This window comes from Ptiloglossa arizonensis, chromosome 2, assembly GCF_051014685.1.
Source record: "Ptiloglossa arizonensis isolate GNS036 chromosome 2, iyPtiAriz1_principal, whole genome shotgun sequence".
Classification (NCBI taxonomy): domain Eukaryota; kingdom Metazoa; phylum Arthropoda; class Insecta; order Hymenoptera; family Colletidae; genus Ptiloglossa; species Ptiloglossa arizonensis.
In genome coordinates, this window is record NC_135049.1 from 31842411 (window position 1) to 31862201 (window position 19791).

General features: G+C 52.2%; 1 protein-coding gene across 1 annotated transcript; it reads right to left on the reverse strand.

Moving 5' to 3' along the window:
- Positions 1 to 4504: 4504 nt before the first annotated feature.
- On the reverse strand, positions 4505 to 17935 carry LOC143154847 (guanylate cyclase 32E). Its single transcript, XM_076326858.1, has 22 exons — positions 17747 to 17935; positions 17252 to 17449; positions 14851 to 14973; positions 14498 to 14693; positions 13953 to 14030; positions 13004 to 13248; positions 12634 to 12779; positions 10967 to 11105; positions 10760 to 10850; positions 9432 to 9637; positions 8613 to 8795; positions 8420 to 8524; positions 8242 to 8313; positions 7579 to 7744; positions 7252 to 7459; positions 7010 to 7144; positions 6698 to 6810; positions 6467 to 6618; positions 6291 to 6389; positions 6068 to 6212; positions 5891 to 5989; positions 4505 to 5792 (listed from the first exon to the last, which is right to left on the reverse strand). The coding sequence occupies exons 1-22, from the start codon at positions 17933 to 17935 to the stop codon at positions 5014 to 5016; spliced, it is 3867 nt and encodes a 1288-aa protein (XP_076182973.1). The 3' UTR covers positions 4505 to 5013.
- Positions 17936 to 19791: the final 1856 nt, after the last annotated feature.

Genomic DNA, 19791 nt, shown 5'->3' on the forward strand with positions numbered 1-19791 from the left:
CTCGGGGTTCTCGGTCGCCGCGAATCGAACGATCCGAAATTCGGAAATATCGATTTACCGCTCGCGTACGCGACCACGGTTGGCAACAGTGACGTAGCGGGCGACGCACAGAAGCAGCGATTGGCTACTAAAACGGCTCCTATCTTATCTTTTTCCCGCGAGTGTCAACACTCGCCGCTCGTCGTGTACAGTGCACCGTATACAATGTGTAACTTGTGACCGTGTCGCGGGGGAAATTCTTTCCCGCGTCATCTCTCTTTCGCGACATTTCGCTGGCTGTGTTCCCCCCCACCGTTCCATCGGTTATCGAGGGTTCGCTCCGTGCTTCCTCTGCTCTCCACTTTCGAATTAATAACAAGTGGCTCGCTCTGCGATCTGTACTTCCAAGATAAATTTCAGCCGCGAGATGCACGAGGTTTGCCGAGATAAAATCCAGCGTTCGCGGAACGACGGTTTTCAATTCACCGGAGGTGAGGTCCTTGCGGCCCTCGAGTTCGAGATCGGACCCGGAAATAAAAAAGATGCGTATCCGGTGAAGAACGAAATCGTTTCCAGCCACTCGACCGAGAGCTCCTCGAGAACGGGCCATCGACGGAATAGTTCGATTACAATTTCGTTATCGAAACGGGAATCTCGTCGATGTTTGCTCCGAGACGGGGGTCGTTCTCCTCTTTCGCGGATTCGACGGAGGGTCGTAGAATTTCGGATAGTAGGTATTTACGGTATCATCTTTACTTCGAGTACTATCGCGACGATACGGTTCTCGCTTCTATCTGCAACGGGCCGATCTTGCGGCAGCTTTTCGTTTATTTTTATTACCATTTTCTAAATACAAAAAAAAGTTATTCAAACGCAAGGAAGATTGTCGAGGATGCGTTCGATCGTTGGAGCAACGGTTCGAGCCACTCGGTCAGTTTTCCCGAGTACTCGAGCACCTCGAGCGCGGAACGGTACTCGAATCCGGCGGACGACCGAGCCGCGAATCGTGTCGATGGAAATCAGGCTAAATGACAACGAGACCGAGCGTCACGATCGAACGCGTCGAATCGCGACGAGTCTATTTTCAGCTCGGTCTAAGCTCGCGCATATCTTATGTAAAGTAACCGCGTGCGCGTGGACAACGGATCGCTCGCGTCGCAGGTGCGAGCGTTATGGAAAGACGCGACGCGACGAGACGAGACGAGACGAGACGAGACGAGACGAGACGAGACGAGACGAGACGCGTCGCGACGCGAAGGAGAAATCCCAACACGGGTGGGAAATTTTCACCTTATACGATTCGTGTCCCCCGCTCGTTTGGTGTCTCGAGGCGGACGTTATCGCGATTGTTACACTATTGCCGCTCGCGGACGCATTGTACGCCGACGATGTGTAATTTCGCCCGGCCGATCGGAGCCGCTCCTTTTCGTCCGAGCGACGACGATGAGCCGGCGCAGATTAGCATTCCCGTATCGAAATTTTTACCGCTCTGGACGTTATTGTTCTACCGACGGATGAAGATAATTCCGCGTCTATAAATAGAGAACGCGGCCGACGGAAGGAGAACCCGTAATAAAAGTACGCTCGAGAGAGTGCTCTCGTACGCGTTCGCGAGCCGTGTCGAAACGATACTCGCGTCGTCGCCCCAACGAATCGATATCGTAAACGAATCCGGCCCGTCGCGAATTATCGGCAATTAACGCGTAGGATCTGCACGAATTACGAAACGAGAGGAGGAAACGTGCAAGGTGAAAGTGGAAGCACGAAATATCGTCCGGTGGTGTTCGGTCTCGGTCGATCGTTCGTCGCACCGAGTCGTTCGAGCGTAATCGTATGCGTCACGTGCGTCTGCGTCTGCCGCTAATGACGGATCATTTTGCAACATTGCTTCGACCGACGTTCGACAACATCGTTCTCAGGAGGCAGATACACCATTTGAAAATTGCGGCGCCGCTTGCAACCTGTATAAACAATCGGCCATTACGCACCGTTATACGATAATCGTGCTTGACGTCAAATATTAAATGATTTCGCTGCGTGAATCAGGCTGTTTAAATTGTCCGGCTTGATTGAATGATGGCCGCTCCTCTAAGTTGGCCGACAACCACTTCACCGTAAATAAGATGGTACCCCATTCTCTGTATAAGAGTCGCCTCGTTATACAGGGTGTTCGATTTCCATGCCGCTCGCACCGACTCGCCTTTGGTCTTTGCGACGATTCGACCTCGCGACCTTGGGATCCCTCCAGCCCCGAAATTGCAACCTCTCGAATATTCGAACGTCCTCTTTCGACGAACGGACGGACGGGCAACGTTACTGGATCGCACGAATTGTGAAACTTTCTCGTCCGGTACGCGTTACGAACTCTTTTGAAACTTTTGGCATCCGGTTCGGTATCGCCGGAGAAGAATTCGGAAACGTTCTCTGTCATTTTCCATCTCGGTTGCCAATTCGACGTTAACGTTCGACTTCGGTCGCGACGATCGTTACGCCGCGATCCGCAGAGACGATTAACGGGAACGTTGCACGCGTTTGTCGTACCCTTGCAACGTCAGTGGATCGTGTATCGTAACAGCGATACGAATTTCGAGGGTTCACCGACGCGCGAGTAAATGCCTTTTCTTGTGTAGGTCCATCGTGTAACAACCTCGACGTTATCGTTATCGGCTGGCGACGATAACCTACGTTCCTCGTTCGATAAAGGAGAATATTCCTGGACGAGTGATACCCTGGTCGATGCGTAGGTCGATATCACGGGAGGGTTCGCGGGACGTTTCGCGTATCGCGCTCACCGCAGACCCGATATCGCGCTTTCGAAAGGGTTCCTCGTTCCACGATTCTCGCAACGAGTTTCCACCGTTGCTTCGATAACCGTTCGCTCCGGCGAGTTCGCAAAGGACTCCGAATGGTAAATCGCGCGATAAATTCAGAAGTCGTTCTCGTATTTGCACGACTCTTTCGCACTGGAGCGCGGAGCGTACCGCGCGTACCGCGATCACGTGCCGCGTAGACACGCACGTAACGAGACGTGCAAATTAAAGTAACGAACAGTTTGGTTATCCGTCGAGCCACTAACGGCTTTAGTTATGGTTTTCGCGATCGGGAGGCACGACCGATCGTCGCCGACTGTCAATTATAAATAAACGTAACAGTACCTCCCGTGGTCAAGAAGGAAAGGTATGCCGACGGTAATGCATATCGAATCGTTCCCCTTTTCCAACGTTCGGAACGTACTTTCTAACGACGACTCGCGACGTAAATCGAAACGGACTCGAAACATCGATCTCGCGAAGGTTTCGAAAAGTAGACGCCGTGGTCGTCGATCGTGAGCGCCTGCGCGCACGCGCGCACGCTTCGATATCCCTGAAACGCTGCAACTGGACTTTCGCCGTTGCGATCGGTACGCCTCTTGGTCTTCGAATCGGTGAACTTTCGTTCGGTGAAATACAACTCGCTGCCGCGACTTTCTACGCTCGTACGGTGAATTATTAATCGCGCACCAGAGCCAGTGGGTCGTTCCCGCGGTCTTCGAACGGTCGACTTTGATCGATTTTTTTCCAATTTCTCACGAGCATCCCGCGCGCGCTATGGTAACCGGCCAAGCGTTGCGGATAAAACGCGGCACGGACGCGGAGACGCGATCCGCGCAATCGCGGTCTTTCCCGTCTCGCGTACGATTCGTTTCAACGATCCTGAGAAATTTAATGGGTCTCGGTACGTTATCGCCGCCGTTCCATCACGCAACGCGCTCGTGTATGCCCGAAGCGCGCGACTCGGTGCCGTTGCACTTGCGCGCGCGCGAACGGATCAGATCCGTCGATACAACCGAATCGTCTCGGATGTCCGTTTTCGTTTCGGACGCGTATCTTCCGCGTTCCCGCGGAGACTCGACGAAGACTCGCTTCGACGAATCGTTCAACGAGAATTTTCATCGCTTTTTCCAACGATTTCTTTCTTCGATCGAAACGACCTTGATGGATTACCGACTCATTTATTTCAGGTTGGGCGGTAAATTTACAACATCGTCGAATCACGGTAGAGACAGACCGCTTAAGTAGGAGATACATATCGTCGAAAAAGTTTCGTAAGTACATTTCAAGCTTCCAATCGTTAGTGTTCGTACACATATATATATATATATATATATATATATATATATATTACTCTATAAATAATCGGCTTACGCGCTGCGTGTCGGCACTAAGTAATTCCGTTAATACTAGACCAGTGGGACGTTGGTTGAACGACCAAGGTTTTTCCGTGTTTTCCACGGTGTCGAACAGGGAAACGTTAAAGGTAAATTGACTAGAGACACTTACGTAGAGAATAAAAAGCACGAGCCTTCTTGATTGTCTAAGCTAATGCGTGGAATATACCGTTACGGCGCGCTGGTTACCGTGCACGAGTTACATATGCTATAAATAATGTATAAATACATCTGTTAGGTATCTTCGTTTTGTACGTACGGGTCTTGCTTTGGTACATCGTGTACCGAGGGCGAAGGAAAATCATATCGATGCGCGCACGACGGCTGACCACCGGCCAGTTGTTCGTTCGTTAATCGACCGACCGGCCTGACCGTGTAATTGTTCGGGTGGGACGTCGATCGGATGCCGCAATGAAACGTGATTGTCGAGTCGATTGATCGTGGAAATAAAACGCGTGGTTTTATTTCGATCGTAGGGTACGGAAACTTGACCTACATTATCCGAATCGTTGAACACCGCGGGTTAGACTGGCCCGAATAACATTGGAAACGAGTCGTCCCGGTAGTAGCGTATTCCCGCGAGAGCGTCGCTCGGTACGGAAGCGTCGCGACGAAACGATCGGGCTGGGTCGGTCGCACTTCCGTTCGTCGCGCGAAACTCCCCGAAAATCGATCTCGGCTCCGCTCGCACTCGTTCAACGCGGCCGGCACTGTATTTCCACACGGAGGATGATCGTGCTCGGTCTCGATCGACCGGAGCATCGAAAACTCGATCGGTCGGCTCGAAAAGAATTCGAAACGGAGATCCCACAACGGACGGAAACCCCCTAATCCAATCGTCCTCCCGGATAGTAAATCAACGGGGCGGTCGCGTCCCATCCGTCGATCTCCTCGTTGGATTGGGCGGCTCTCTTTTGACAATTCAAGATCAGAGAGCCGTGTTTGGGACTACTGGGCGCGGACCTGCAGCTCGTCTGAGCGAATCCTGCCGATCCGAGACGGAAGCTCTTGTTCCCCGCTCGCGAGAAATAACACTCGTTCCCGATCGTCCAGGTGTTTCGCGCGTTCATCGCCTCGGATCGCAGCCGCTGCAACGCCAAGTCCTTCGCGTCGATCTGCGTCTCTTGATCGAACAGCTTCTCGACGCAGGGACACGAATTGCTCGAGGATCTCCAGCTCTCCGTGCACAACGGTCTGCTCGCGCAAGAGAGTTTTGGCTTGCACGGGCTGTTGTCGACTATCGCCTCGAGCTGACTGTTCGCTCTCGAACACTTTTGATCCAGGTGATCCGAGCTGGCGAACCGCAACCGTTTCGGCGACTCGCTGGAACACCTCATGAAGGTGGACCTCACCAGTGACTTGTTCTTCAGGGAGCTTCTCGGTATCAGTGGATTGTTCGCGGTGCTGTTCCTCTTCGAGCAACCGCTTCGTCGGCTCTCGCGTTGCACGTTCCTTTCCTCCCTCAAAATCGGATCCTCGCCGATCAGCCAATAGGTCAGACGTTCGCCTTTTCCTTTCATGGAGATCATACCTCTTTCCCCGAGGCTGAATCCGGTCAGTTGGTCCAGCAACTCTTTCGTTTCGCTGCTGCAGTGAATTTTTAACGCTGAAACGAAAAAGAAATGGAAGGAAAATATATATATAGAGGAAAAGTAACGATCGCGTACGTCGGTTTCGCGTTGGTGGATCGCGCGCGGTACTCACGCGATCCTGTGGATTCCATGCGACTGGCGGTGTTCACGGTGTCACCGAACAGACAGTAACGCGGCATTTTTAGACCCACGACGCCAGCGCACACGGGACCTGAGGCGGAGGTAAAAGTGTGTCAATTGTGATCGAGGCGGGTCGTAAATTCTATTGTTGATTTTGCCCCGGACCTACCGGAATGTATACCAATTCGCAGCTGCAGCTTATCGAGGGGCCTGTGCCGAATGCTGAATTGCTTAATGGCGTCTAGGAGGCACAAGGACATGCTGGCAATTTCTCCTGCGTGTTGAATGCCGTTTCGTATCGGCAGCCCACTTACCTGTTAAGAAACGGTTCGTCGGTTACCGCTGAACGTCTACCCGTTTCGCGATTGTATTCGATCCTCGAGTATACTCACCACCATATAAGCGTCCCCGATAGTTTCCACTTTGTATACGTCGTAATTCTCTATCGTCGAGTCGAAGCAGGTGTACAGGTCGTTCAGGAAGTCCACCACCTGAAAACGAAAGCTCACGATACTCGAACGCTCGGTTTTGTTTCGTCGACGATCCGCGTACGGTGTACAACTTTTACCTGCAACGGCGTACTTTCGGCCGACATGGCCGTGAAGCCAACGATGTCACTGAAGTAAATGGTCACGCAGTCGAAACTCTCGGCTTCGACTTTGTGCCCGCGTTTCAGTTGCTCGGCGACGTAGCGCGGCAGCATTTCGTACAGCAGAGCGTCTGTAAAGAGAACATTTCGTGGAACGCGATCGAAAGTCTCGTTTCCGTATTCGATAATAATTTCGGTACATCCGCCGACCTGTTTTCTTCTTCTCCTCGGTCAACTGATCCGTCCGTTCGTCCACCAGGGCCTCGAGATTGTTCGCGTACTTCTCCATCATGGCCATCATGTTGTCGAATATGTTTGGCTTCCTGGAAACCAGCGAACGAATCTCTTCAACGTCTCTAGCCAACCCAGTTGCGTAAGTCCGTCGAAGGATATGCCCGCGAAGCTAATATCAACCGGTATGCGATAAAATCGTAGCGCGCTGCGACCTTCGACGACTCAACGATATATTCCAACGTTCGATTATAGTCGGTACGGAAGCAACCGGTGAAATTGAAAACTCACATGCCCTTTCTCAGCGGTCTCAGTTTGTTCCTTACGATCTTAAAATCTGGACGAGCCTCGGGGTCCTCGGCCCAGCATTCTATCAGACAGTCGTGCACAAAATGGAAACAGTTCTCCAATTGCTCCAACGGGGGTCTGAGATAATCGAAGGAAAACAGAGTCGGTCGACAGGGTGGACAGGATAGGGCGTAAAATTTAATTATCCCCCGTGATCGGCGGATCGCGAGTTTCGATCGTAATACCTGAACGGTTTCAGCTCCGGCTCTCTCGCGATTATTTTCTTCAGTATCTCCGAGTCGGACGATTCCGTGATCCCGAAGGGACCGTGTCTTCCTTGAAGCTCGTACAGGACGATTCCGAAGGAATAAACGTCTCCTCTTTGGTAATCTCGAGCCGTCGGCTCTAGGGTACCCCTCGACCGTAACAATTCGGGCGCCCGATACAGCAAACCTGCAAAAGTTCGCGTCGAGTCTGCTATTGGGATCGGATAGCGGCGGCATAAATTTTTCGAAATCGGTTCGCGTTCGTTCGCGAATCGGTCCGTTTCCCCCGGAAGCGTGTTCCCGTACCGTGGTATCGTTTTATGACGTCGCACGGCTCGCACTCGGCGTCCTTTTTGAACTCGTGGAGTCCAAAATCCGCCAGCTTTACGACCCATCGGGAATCCACCAGACAGTTCGACGTGCTCAGCGAACCGTGATACTTTATGACGGACTCGTGGAGGTAGATCATGCCCTGGAAAAATCGCGAACGCCGTACGTCAGCTCGTATATCGATTTTCGTCAACGTCGGGCATCGACTTCGATCGGGAGCAATCGTTCCACGGGATTCGTCGCGCGTGAAAATATTGGGAAAATTTGTCTACCACGGCCAGGCACGTAAGGAGGAAAGTTCCAGACGTACCGTCGGGAAAGTTTACAACGACCGACGCTCCGTCGAAAGAAAAACTTTCCTCGAAGGGGTTGCGATTTCAAAAATTGTACTCGACCGAGGGTGAAAGAAATTCGCGCGGATCGATGCCCGACGACGTATTCCTTCCCAACGATCTCGTCGCGGGAAGTATCAAATTTCCGATTCGAATCCCTCCGATAACCGGGGGGGCCCTTATCGCGAGCGCGATGGTCGAGTTCGATCGAACGATTTTTTATCGAGGCTGCAACCGATACTCGACCAAACGAACGAAACGTTTCGAGGGAACGGTAAGAGGAACCAGCTCCGCGAACGATACGTACTCTGATGATATCGCCGACCAACGACGCCATAAACATATTGTCCAACTTCATGTCCTCGTTTTCCAAGATGTCCTGCGCGAAGAAAAAAATGAAATGTACGGGAGAAAATTACGGATGGCCCTCGACGGCCGAGAGTTCTCGGTAAACGAGATCGCGAACCGTTCTCGTGGAGGATTACCTTGAGACTGCCGCGTGCACAGTACTCGACGACGATGCATATGTTCGGGGGATCGGTGCACGCGCCGATGAACGCGTTCAAATTGTCGTGGCGCAAGTCACGCATCTGTGGAAACGATCCTTGAATTCGCGTGTCGCCGAAAAGCGCGGGGTATCCTAATCTCAACGACACCGCCGGTGTTCACGTTACTCACCACCTTCAGTTCTTTCTTCATTTCGCGCGTGATCTCGATCGATTTCTTCCGGACCTTCTTCACGGCGAATATCCGCCCCTTGTAGACGCCTATTTGCGTGTAAATCATGGAATATCGAAAGTCGGCGTCGGGGTTCGAGCTCAGGGAGACCTGGCTGGTCCTGACGATCGGCTGCGTCGTTGTCTGCGCACGGGAAGCATTTTTATTTTAGCACGTTATCGCGGAAGAAAATTGCACTCTCCCTTGCGTAACTCCCGGCACGTAAATAACGCCGAACGCGAGACGCAGAGGAAGAAAATGCGGTAAAAGCTACCGAAGAGAAACACTTCTCGATTAAATATTACGGCTGGAGCTCGATTGGCCGGCTCGATCGGGAAACAGCCCGGATAAATCGAGGCTCGAGGGAAAATAACTACCAAGGTATTTCCTTTACAAAACGAGTTCTTTATTCTTCGAAGATGTATTTCCTTTTATAATATAGTCGGAACGCACAGGTGGAAGGAGAAGGAGCTATTTACGATTAATTTGCTCGTTGGCGAATATCGGAGAATATTCGACCTCGGTGTTCCGGTGGAGACACCACGGTCGATTTCGCATTTAAAGTAATACCGTGGATTCGGAGTCGTGAAATTGATTCCACGTTGCGAAAAAATCGCGGCCGTATCGTTTCCATTTCGATAGGGAATCCTTTGGATCGGAAGTCGGAAAGTTTCGTAGATCGATCGGCTCGAGGGAATCGAGGGGAATAACGGGATCCGGGTTGGTCGGTGCCCGGGATAGAAAAGTACGAACGTCGGTCGAACGGAGCCGAGCATTTACCTTGGAATTGCATTTGGTAGGCGCCTCGTTGACTCCCGCTGACTCGTCTTTCTGCTCTTTGATCTGAATGTCTTTGTAGTTCACCTTCCAGAGCAGAGAATCCAGTTCCTGCTCGTACCTCCAGTTCCTGTACAGCACCAGGACCACCGCCGCGATGATCAGTAGAAACCCGCCGGCTATGCCACCGATTATCTCACCCGTGTGAGCTGAAAGATTTCCGTTAAACGCGAGCGTTTCGGTGGAGTTTCCGCGACCAGGAGCGATCTCTCGCTCCTCGGACCGCGAAACGATCGATTCGATTGTTCTCGCGGGACCGAAGCCCGAAGCTGGCTACTCGGAAGATTTGGGTCAGAGATGTTCCGGCTCCGTCCCCTTCTCTTTTTTAATTGTACCCCCTGTTCGATGTTCCGTCTCGGTCGGTTTAAATCGGTCGCGAGCGCAACTCGCGCACGATCCGGTTGCGTAATCCGTAATCGCGGGCGGTTACGTGGCCGGGATACGTATTCGATCTCAATTAAAGGAAACGAAAAAGGTACCGCGGGAAGGGCGAGAGGCGTTCCCCTTTAAGTGATTTACATATGTAAATTTTAAGGTAGCGAGCGGCGATCTTTACGATGTATTTTCGGCGCGATCGGTTCGCGCGGCCTTAAAGGTCCGAGAGAAAGCTGACGAATGGTAATTCGAAGGAGAACCGTCCCTATATCGTTCGCAATTTTCGCGGTGTCGCGTATCATTTTTCGACACGAGTCCGGAACGTGTCCGCCGATCTCGCTCGCGAGTCGCCGGTCACTCGGAACCTCACGATCGTTTCGCGTGCCTCGAACCGCCGGAAGAATCGATCCGTTCGAAAGCAAATGGAACGTTTAAACGATACCGGTGTAATAACTCTCGTCCTCTCGCGGCGACGATACCTCTTTTCGAACGTTCGCGAGCGATAATCCGGCTCGCGTATCCTTTCGAAAACCGTTCTCGATCTCGATCTCGGTCTCGGTCTCGGTATCGGTTCGACGATGCTTCGAGCTCGTAGCTCGGACGTAACTCGGTTACACGTTTAGTCGAAATTGTCCTTGCGGTCGAGTCGCGCTACCAGTCGGTGCCTCGGCGTGTCGTGTCGATTACTGTCAGGCTTCGAACTGTGTTGTAATTACGCGTTATTACGAGCAACGTTACACCGAACGATTCGTTTCCGAACGCGGTTCGCGATACGTTTCTCCGAACTTTGATCGAACTCGTCGGAACCTCCCGAGAATCGAGAGCCCTCCGAGAAGAGAGAGAGAGAGAGAGAGAGAGAAAAAATAAAGAAAACGTAGCGAACTTGTTGTACGTACAGTCGCATTTTTCACCGTGGTAGCCGCAATGGGGCTCCGCGATCGGCGGCCCGTCTCCGATCCAAGAAATGTCCCTCGTCAAACGTAGTTTCTAAAAATCGAAGAAAAAAAAGAAAGAAAGAAAGAAAGAAAGAAACGGGCGAAGAATTTTAAGGAAAGCCTCGAGGACCGAAAAGGATCGTTCGACGAGCGGTGAACGTCTCTTACGGGGAGATTCGTGCCGTTCTCTTTTCCCACGAAGTACGCTATTGGATATAAACCGTGTCCTTTCGTCGGCCGATTGTCCAACGCGATCAGAGTGTAATTACCTTCCGCATCCCCGTTTTCGTCCATGTAGACCGTGTACCTGGGAAGACAATGTATCTCGTAACACGTTCGAACTCGGTGACGCCTCGCGCGCATTAAACCGATCGTAAATCGCGCGATAGAACGCGAGCGCTCGTTATTTTCCACGTCAATTTTCAACGTTTCCCGTTTCCCTTTCTTTCCGTGATTCACCGTTATGGATAATTATCGTCGCTTCTCGGGACGCGACAGCGAACGTTACGTAACCGACTCTCGATGGCATTGGAGCGAGAAAGGTACAGCGTTAACAGGATGTATCGATCATCCTGAGCAAAGAAAGATCGCGTAGGAGCCGCGGCCGCTCCATCGGAATCCGAGAACATGGACACCAGTCCCCGCGATGCGAAAGCCTTAATTATTTTGTAGGGTCAATTATAATTCTAGACGCTTGCGTCACCGGGATAACGATCGTTCCTGCTTTATTGGCGTCACGTATTCCGCGTTGTCTTGTGCGAAGCTTGGCGTTTTCGCGCGTTCGGAACGATGTCGGGTCTGTGATTCCGGTGAATTCTTCTGGAATTATTGTCGACGAAATTGTGCAACGGATAACGATAATATTTGGGTATTTCGCGAGTACCGCGACTTTTTCCAGTTACCTCGCGGAATGTATAAATATCCAACAGAACTCACGGTGCTGAGAGTTGCAACGTTTGGTTAAATATTTTCGAAAATTGAAAACGACGACGAAGCGCCCATACGTCGCGTAATTGAATCGAAATTCATTAGCGCGCGTACACACGGAGACGGTTGCCGCGAGTAAAAGGTGGTCGCGAGGCTCTTATCGGGGATACGTTCTCCGCGATAAGCCTCGCGTTGGATTTATGGGCATGCAAATCGCGGTAGATAGAAGAAGTTACTTTTCTCGAGAAGCTGTATCGGTGGAAGGATGATACTCGTTAATTGTAGCCAGAAGCGAAACGGAAAAATTACCGATCGATGGATGAACGTTACGGTTTCGTTCGTCGGTTAGCGGGGCAACTCGCATCGGTGGAATTAATCGGAGACAATGTTACGAATCGGGCCGCAACGTCTAGAAACGCATTAACGATCGACGGTTAATCGAAGCATTAGCCGATTGCTCGAAGCCGTCGTCCATCAAAGTTGCTTCGCAGGTTTCGCGACAGCTCCGTCCTGGCGTGAGACGCGTTTCGCGTCACGCGACAGTTTGCGCGCGAGTATCCCGCGCGCTTCACAATTTCCGTTCGAACAGTCGTATCGAGCGCAGCGGTGCAACTTATCGAGCGATAAATCGTTGGGTCTACGGGCCCTATTAATCACCGAGTCGCCGCGACGCTTCCGTGGGAAGACACGGGCATGACGAATCGCCGCGGTTCCGTCTACGTCGACCTCGTTACGCGAACGATAATTACTCGACCGAAAGTACCATCGAGGATCGTCACGATGTAGCTCGTTTTCGGCGTGCATTTTCGCCGCCGGATCACCGACACTGCTTTCGTCCCGCCGGACCGAGAGCGATTTGCGTGTCGTAAAACACGAAGTTAAGAAGCCGATCGATATCCCGTACGTACCCCATAGCGCTGCGATAATTGACGCCGTAAAGAGTCGCCACCATCTCTCGGCCGTTCCGCGGATTCCGACCTTCGTCCAGAGCCTTCAACAACGATCTCTCGTAGAGGTGCACCGCGTCGTAGAGATACGCGGTCTCGGGCACGATCTGCCTTATAACACAAAAAGTAACGATTACGTTCGAAGATCGAACACCGTCGCGTCGACTTTCGACGTCGTCGTCGTCGTCGTCGTCGTCGAAGATTCGAAATTCCGATGGAAAGATCAGATCGGTGGTAAAATATTTCCCTGAAAATTCTCCCGTCCGATGGAAATCGTTTTCGTGGACGAGTCTTGGTAAAAATTTCGCTCGTGAGCGATTGTAATAGTCACCTGAACGATTCCACCGACGTTCGCGAGAGGATTGGTGAAGTTGAACGGTGGCCTCTGTCTGTACTCGTTCACCAGTCGCGTAAAGTTTCTCGAGTAGATCTGCGCGGACGCTACCACGCTGAAGTAGCTTCGGTACGCTTTCAAGATGGAAGAGTTCGTTTTCTTCTGCCACAAACCCCGAAAATATTTGTCCGGTCGTTTATCGTCGTACTGCTCGATATCGACGCCGAGCACCCAGTATTCCCCTGCGACACCAATTCACGGGATGTTCCTTCGCTTGGAGAAACGTGGGCGATCGTTGGATCGGTGGGTTCCTCGAGAAACAGGACGCTCGAACGTTCGCTTTATTTTCGCCGACGCGGAGGAACTTTTCGGTATTCTCCTTTGGAACCGTGTCAAAATTATGTTCGAAATACTTTTCCCTATGGTCGAAAACAGAGGAGGCGATCGAGCGTCCCGTAGCCACCGGGACGTCTACAGTTCGGCTAAGGTTTCTCGATTGCTGCGAGCCAAGTGGCAAGGGGATTTTATCGCGATTCGATCTAGGGTGACCATACGGAGCGTTTCGCGGGACAATCGATAAACTTTTCCGGTCCGTTCGACCGCGTTCTTCCGGCCCGAAACTGTCGCGTACACCGTGAGTCTATTTCCATCGGTTAACGAGTTACGCCGAAAATAAGATTCGCTTCGCGTCCGTTTCTTTCTCGTCGCAACGTTTGGTCTTTAAAGTTCAAAGATATCGTTCGAATCGATTCGTTGCGTACGAGCTCGTCTCGATAACGGTCAGAGATCGACCCACGGTGTACGCGACTCTCTCGGTTCGGAACGATCCGGGGAAGATGCTGGGCAAAGATCGTCGGTTGCCGCGCGGGTCACCCGGTACGAGATTACGACTAGCGACACTGCTCTCCAAGTATATGTACCTGATCACGTTACAGCGGATTTATACCTTTTTCCAATAGCTTCCTTTCGTCCAGAGCCATCAAGAGACCCATGTGCTCGTAATAATTCCCTAGAATCACGTAAACTGAAACAAACGCGGTGTTCACGAGCCGATTAATCCCTCGGATTCTTTTCGTCCCTTCGGTCGAATCTCCTTTCGGTATCTTAATCGTTCGAAGCGGGTCATCGGGACTATTTTTAGAAACCGAATAAACACAAATAGACGGTCCGACCGACGAGGCAAAATTATGGGCCGTATCTATTCACGACGCGAGATTCCCGCAATTGTCGTATGCGGGTAATCGTTCCCGCGGACGCGGTACAAGCCGATCGTTGGCGAAAGAACGAAAATGCGGGTAGCCTATTTTCCCGAACGATCACGGGGAGCGGGATTTTTCGGGACAAGTGCTCCCGTAGCTTCGCGATCGTTTCGCCGTTATCGCGAACCTCCTCGTAAATTACAAAAGGAGGTTAACCGATGAGGTTCGACGAAGAGGGAAACGGGTCGCGGGCCTTCGCGAGTCGCTTAAATCCGTTTACTCGATTACTCACTCCGTGTCTCCCGGTACGTCTCGGTAACGTGCCCGTGGAAAGGATTGGTCATGTGAGTGACGTGATACGGCTCTTCCCAGCATCGGAGGAAGTTCACGGTGACGCCCGCCGCCTCGAACGACGACAGTATGGTCTTCGCGATCGTCGACATCTTGTTGAACTCGAACAGGGTCGAGTTCATGTACATGAACGTCACCTGAAACATATCCGCGCGAGCTAGCGACGATCGTGATCCCAGTTTCGGAGCGTCTCTGCTCAAATTCCGACAACGTTCGTCTCGCGGTTCGAGAGCACCGCCGCGAACTCGAGTCGTTCGAGGATCCTCCGAAGGTTTAGACGATTCTTTTACTCACTTTGGTCCAGTTGAACGCCATCAACACGGAAACGACCGACTTGGATATCTGCGTGTCCGGTGGCCTGGTCCTCGCGAACGTGGGGAACTCCTTTTTGTCGGAGGACTCGCGATGCGTGCAGAACTGGAACAAACAGATCGGACGCGGAAGAATGAAAACTTTCGACCCGAATACCAACCGTTTTAGTTGTTCCCCGCGTTGTCATTGCGACCCGGAATTCGAGCGGACACGGCCGCCAGGTAGAGATAAACGGCGCCGCGTACGCCACGCGCGAGCCGGCTTCGAATTTGCATTCGGTTTCTAGGTTGGTCTATTACTAGGCTGGAGAGCGAAGGACGCGTTACGCGCGCGATTAGCGTGCCGGCTGGACTAGCGATATAACGGGCCCGGGAAACCGAAAGAAAAAAAAAAAAAAACGAAAACCCGGAGCGGTGGACGGTGATTCACGGTTACACCGACCTCCTGTCCGCGAACCGGATCGATCGGACGGTCGACGAATTAAAAATGGAAACAACGATAACGACGTTGATTCATCGATATCGGGCTGCCCGTGAAGAAGAACGATCGTTCCACGGCACCGATAACAAATTTATCGAATCGAACGAAATTGAGCCGGCTACGGCGCGCTATGCCGGAACAAATAATTGTACCTGTTCCTCGTGACGCGACGAGTCGATGCGCGTGCGGTGGCCCGCGTTAAATGGATCGTAAAACGACGTTCCTATATTTTTCGACGATACGGACCGGGTTCAAGGGGAACGTTTATCCAACGATCCGAATGATTCGCCGTAAGACGAATGGTTATCGTTCCCGGTTCCGATCGTCAACGACGCGGCAGCTTCTTCCAAGACGGTCGCAAGATTAAAAAAATCGACGAATTACGCGGAGAAACGGTTTCCTCGTCCGCGTTGGCAATCCCTCTGGTCTACAGTCGCGTTCACTGCCATTAGTTACGGCGAATCGTGAAAATGTCACGAGCGAGACCATTGTTTCGGCTCTCCTCGACAGCTACCGGATATCGTTCCGTAGAACCGAACGACGGCTCGTTACATATTTGACATTTATCACGAGCGAGCGCGAGACCCGTTTCGAAACTCGTTGCAACGAAACGGACACCGTGATTTTTTCTCGCATCCGACGTTTCGTTATCGGCGCGGAAATTGGAACGATCGCGGTGTACGCTCGCTCTTCGAATCACGTGCGTCCGGAATCGTTTCGAATCGGTTCGTTCGTTCCCAAGATTCTCGTACACGGAAACTTCGAACGCGACGCGCGTAGTAATTGGAACGCGCGGCCTGTCGAGGAATCTCGCGCGGCGAATTCGTCGTCCGAAATTAACGCCCATAGTTTACGGAACAACCGCGCGTAATATCTCTTTGAAAACTGCTCTCGAGTCTCGGCCGTAACTCAGCCTCGCAATTAGCTCCGGGCCGTAGTCTCTCCCGGTCGTATCTTCGTCGCCGGTGGTTGAAATCTGGCGGAGGAGTTGCTACCGGTCGGCGCTCGTCTACCATCGGGCTTTAAACTCGGCCGTAATTCCGTGTTATCGCGTGGAAACGCTCGCCGAAATGTATTATATCGTTACGATGTAACACGGTCCGCGTTCATCGCGCACGGATTCCGCGCGGCGAAAAAGAGGCGACTCGCAAAGTAGATAAACCGTACGAGCCACGGTCTCGGTGGCGTTGAATGGGTTAAACGTGTCGTAACCTCGGCACCGCGCATTCGTATTCCCCGCCGCTCGGCGAATAATTTATTTCCTCGGTTGGCCCGCGGCGCTCCTGGGAGCTTAAACCCGCCCATTGCACCGTCGGATCACGTCGGAACCAGCGAAAAAAAAAAGAAAAAAACAAAAATAACACAACGATCGAACGAAACACCAGTTCGGTGGGGGAATAGGGACCATCCGTGGTATTACGCGGAGGTGCACGGTTCTCGATTTCGACGGAACGCACCGCTGCGAGAGGAACGATATCGGTACCGTCCCGTTTCTTCTATTCCTTCGAAGTTTCGGACGTCTCGATTTCGATTGCTCTTCAGAGGAATCGAAACGAGAATCGTTTCGCGCTGAAAGCTCGCGCGTGAACTCGTTACTCGAGCAAAGTGTTTCCGTAGGAACACGCGCTCGGTGGAGGAAACGGCGTCAATGGGGAGGTTTTACGCATTCGATCTCGCGTAACCGTGTCTACGATCTCCTAACCTAGCGAAAAAGCCTCTCGCGTCGAAACGCGGATAACGAGAACTCGTTGCTCTCTCTCTCTTCCCGATGTCTCCGCTAAAATTCAAAGACCCCGGTCCGAGGGTCGCGTTCGTCGAACGAGAACAGATCGGAGACGTTCGATCTCCGAAACGAGCGTCGAGGTTACGAGGATCGCGGTACGAAAGGAGAGGCCACACTTACGTAAGATATCATTGGGAGGTTGAACGCCGCCGCCATTCTACCCTCGTGAATGCAGGTTTCCTGGGGACCGATGTAAGCGCTGATATTCCTCGTCCACAGGTCGGCGGTCATCAGGATGCTGGTCTCTTCCTCGCCATAAGTTTCCGCGACGAGAAAATCGAGTTTGTGCCCGCGTCGGCCGAGTTCGCCCGCGTTGATCTAAGAGAGTCCAGGGATCGTACATTCTTCTTCGAGGATTAATCGAATTCGACCCTACGCGGTATCCTTTCGTCGAGGAAACGCTCCGGTTTGGCAAGTACGGAGACTTTCCACGGTTAATCGTCGAAGATCGAGTTTACGCGTTCGCGGACGCAAGTTTTCGCGGCAACGTTTAGCTCGCTCGGTCGGCGATAATCGCGCGAAGGGAGTTCCTAAATTTCACCGGTGTTAATCAGCGACTTCCGTGCTAATTGCGGTTCGGGCGGCGCATTCGGGGAACGAAAGCGGTTCGCTTACCTCCTCCACGGCGAGAGATATAGCACCGGATATCCGGTAACCGGGCCGCTGATACTCCAAGTCCCCTGGACGTCTTTTCGAGCCGGTGATGTAGCCAAGTGTGAAGGTCTCCGCGACGGCGCCCTTATCGAGTAAAACGTGGATCGCCGTTAGTAATAGACAAGCCCTCTCCACGTTTGCCAGTAGCATGCCCAGTTGCGAAACCTTCGCAGAATCGATGAAACGTACACCATTGAGAAACTTTGCGGCAAACTTTGGGAACGCGAGCTCGTTCGTGTTCGACGAGTACTCGATACTTTGGTCTCGTTCGCGGGAAATTTTGCCGAGAAACGTTTCGTTTCCTTCTCCGAAACGTCGGGAAATCCTTCGCGGGGCGAAACGGGAACGGAGGAGGAGTCGGTAACCACACGCTGCGAAAAAGGAACGTTACTTTGCGTCTAACCCGTAATTTCGATACCACTGTTGCTTCTTTCGCCGCGCTCGGAATGCATTCGTTGTTACTCGCGGGAGCGCAGCGGCGTCGCGTCGCGTGTGCTTTTATTTGCAAGCCGTGCCAATAAAAGCACGAGCTTGCGGACGAAAGATATAGGGAAGGTAATGGATGAAACCGGTAAGCTCGACGGGGTTGCAATAAACACCATCAATCTCCTATGGAGTGGTACACTTCCTCTTCCTACGTTTCGCCTTCGTTCGCCTCGAGCTACCGGCTCGCTACGATTCCCTTTCTTCCGGGAAACTGTTGCGTTATCGAAAGATCGAGTACGCGGCACCGACGTGTAATTTCGGCTGTGAAATTTTTTTTCAAAGAAGAATTCGACTCTCGGCGCAAGGGGAACGGTTCGGTGTTTTCGAGCGTCTTCCGTTCGGAAATAGACCGTGTACTTGTCGTCTTCGCTCGGGTTGCGGACGTATCCACGAAAGCTAATGGATACTTTGGGAACGCTCGGTTTCGTCGCGCACGGAACAACGGAAAACGCAGGACGAGGAAAAATCGAGACTGGTGGAAAATGCAACGCGTTTAACTCTAGATTTCTCCGTACGGCGTTATCCGTTTATCGTTAGTCCTCGGTAACGTGTTCGGTTCGAGCACCGACGACGTTAAAAGTTGGTCGGTGAACGCGCATACTCGCGCAAAAGGACGCGCGCGTTCTCGTGGCGATGTTTCACGGACCCGTCGCGTAATTCCGAGCGGGCGGACATTTTCCCACGAGCGTATCGTAGGAAAATAATCATTTATCCGCGGCTCGGATCGCTCGAGTCGAGCCGGTGTTATTAATCAATGGCGCTGACTCGACGCGTCGCTTCTCCTTTGTTCTTCGCCGTCTCTCGCGCGCGCGAGGTTCTCTCTAAACAACCTCGTTACGTAATTCGTAGTCGGTGAACAGTTCGTGTTCAACGTCCTGGCGACGACCTCGTCTTTTTTGACGTATCATTAAAATAGAGCACTATTAATAATAAGTCGAAGAGGGACCGGACGGTTCCACGCGCGCGGCTACCGGCTTCGCGATGGACGCGCAAACGACGCGTCGGAGAATGGAATTAAAATTAAATTCCTCGGCCCGGACGCGTCACCTGTGTACCCTATCCTCGTATTTTCTCCCCTTTCTTTCCTCTCTACCCCTCGACCGTCGGACATCGCGGAACGAGGACCGCGTACACCGCAAACTTTCCTTTTTGACTCGCGAAATAATTTTTTACAGGACAAATAACAATAATTTTGTAACGTTGTATCGCGTTCGTATGAGAACACGAGACGCGTCACGGTGAACGTGGCCGAAAGCGTGTGCGTGGATATTAAACGCGGTTCTGCGGCCTCTCGGGCGCGACTTGGACACGATAACGAATGTACCGTGACTTTCGGTCCGCGCGCGGTAATTAACAAGGTGTACACCTTTATTAAGCGCACGCGAAAAGAGACGCGGCCGAGAAATTAATTTTCAAAGGGCGAATCGTCGGGATCGGGGATCGGGGATCGATAATTCTACGGGCGTTTCGTGGTAACGGACGCTTCGAGCGAGCGGAATGCGTACTCGCGGCATCGAACG

Excerpts from the sequence above, each read along its gene's own strand:
- LOC143154847 (XM_076326858.1), bottom strand. The coding sequence starts at position 17,935 with ATGCTACTGGCAAACGTGGAGAGGGCTTGTCTATTACTAACGGCGATC. Across the intron at positions 17,450-17,746 it reads TATCTCTCGCCGTGGAGGAG|ATCAACGCGGGCGAACTCGG; the intron begins GTAAGCGAACCG and ends GGACTCTCTTAG. Across the intron at positions 7,145-7,251 it reads CCGGAGCTGAAACCGTTCAG|ACCCCCGTTGGAGCAATTGG; the intron begins GTATTACGATCG and ends CGATTATCTCAG.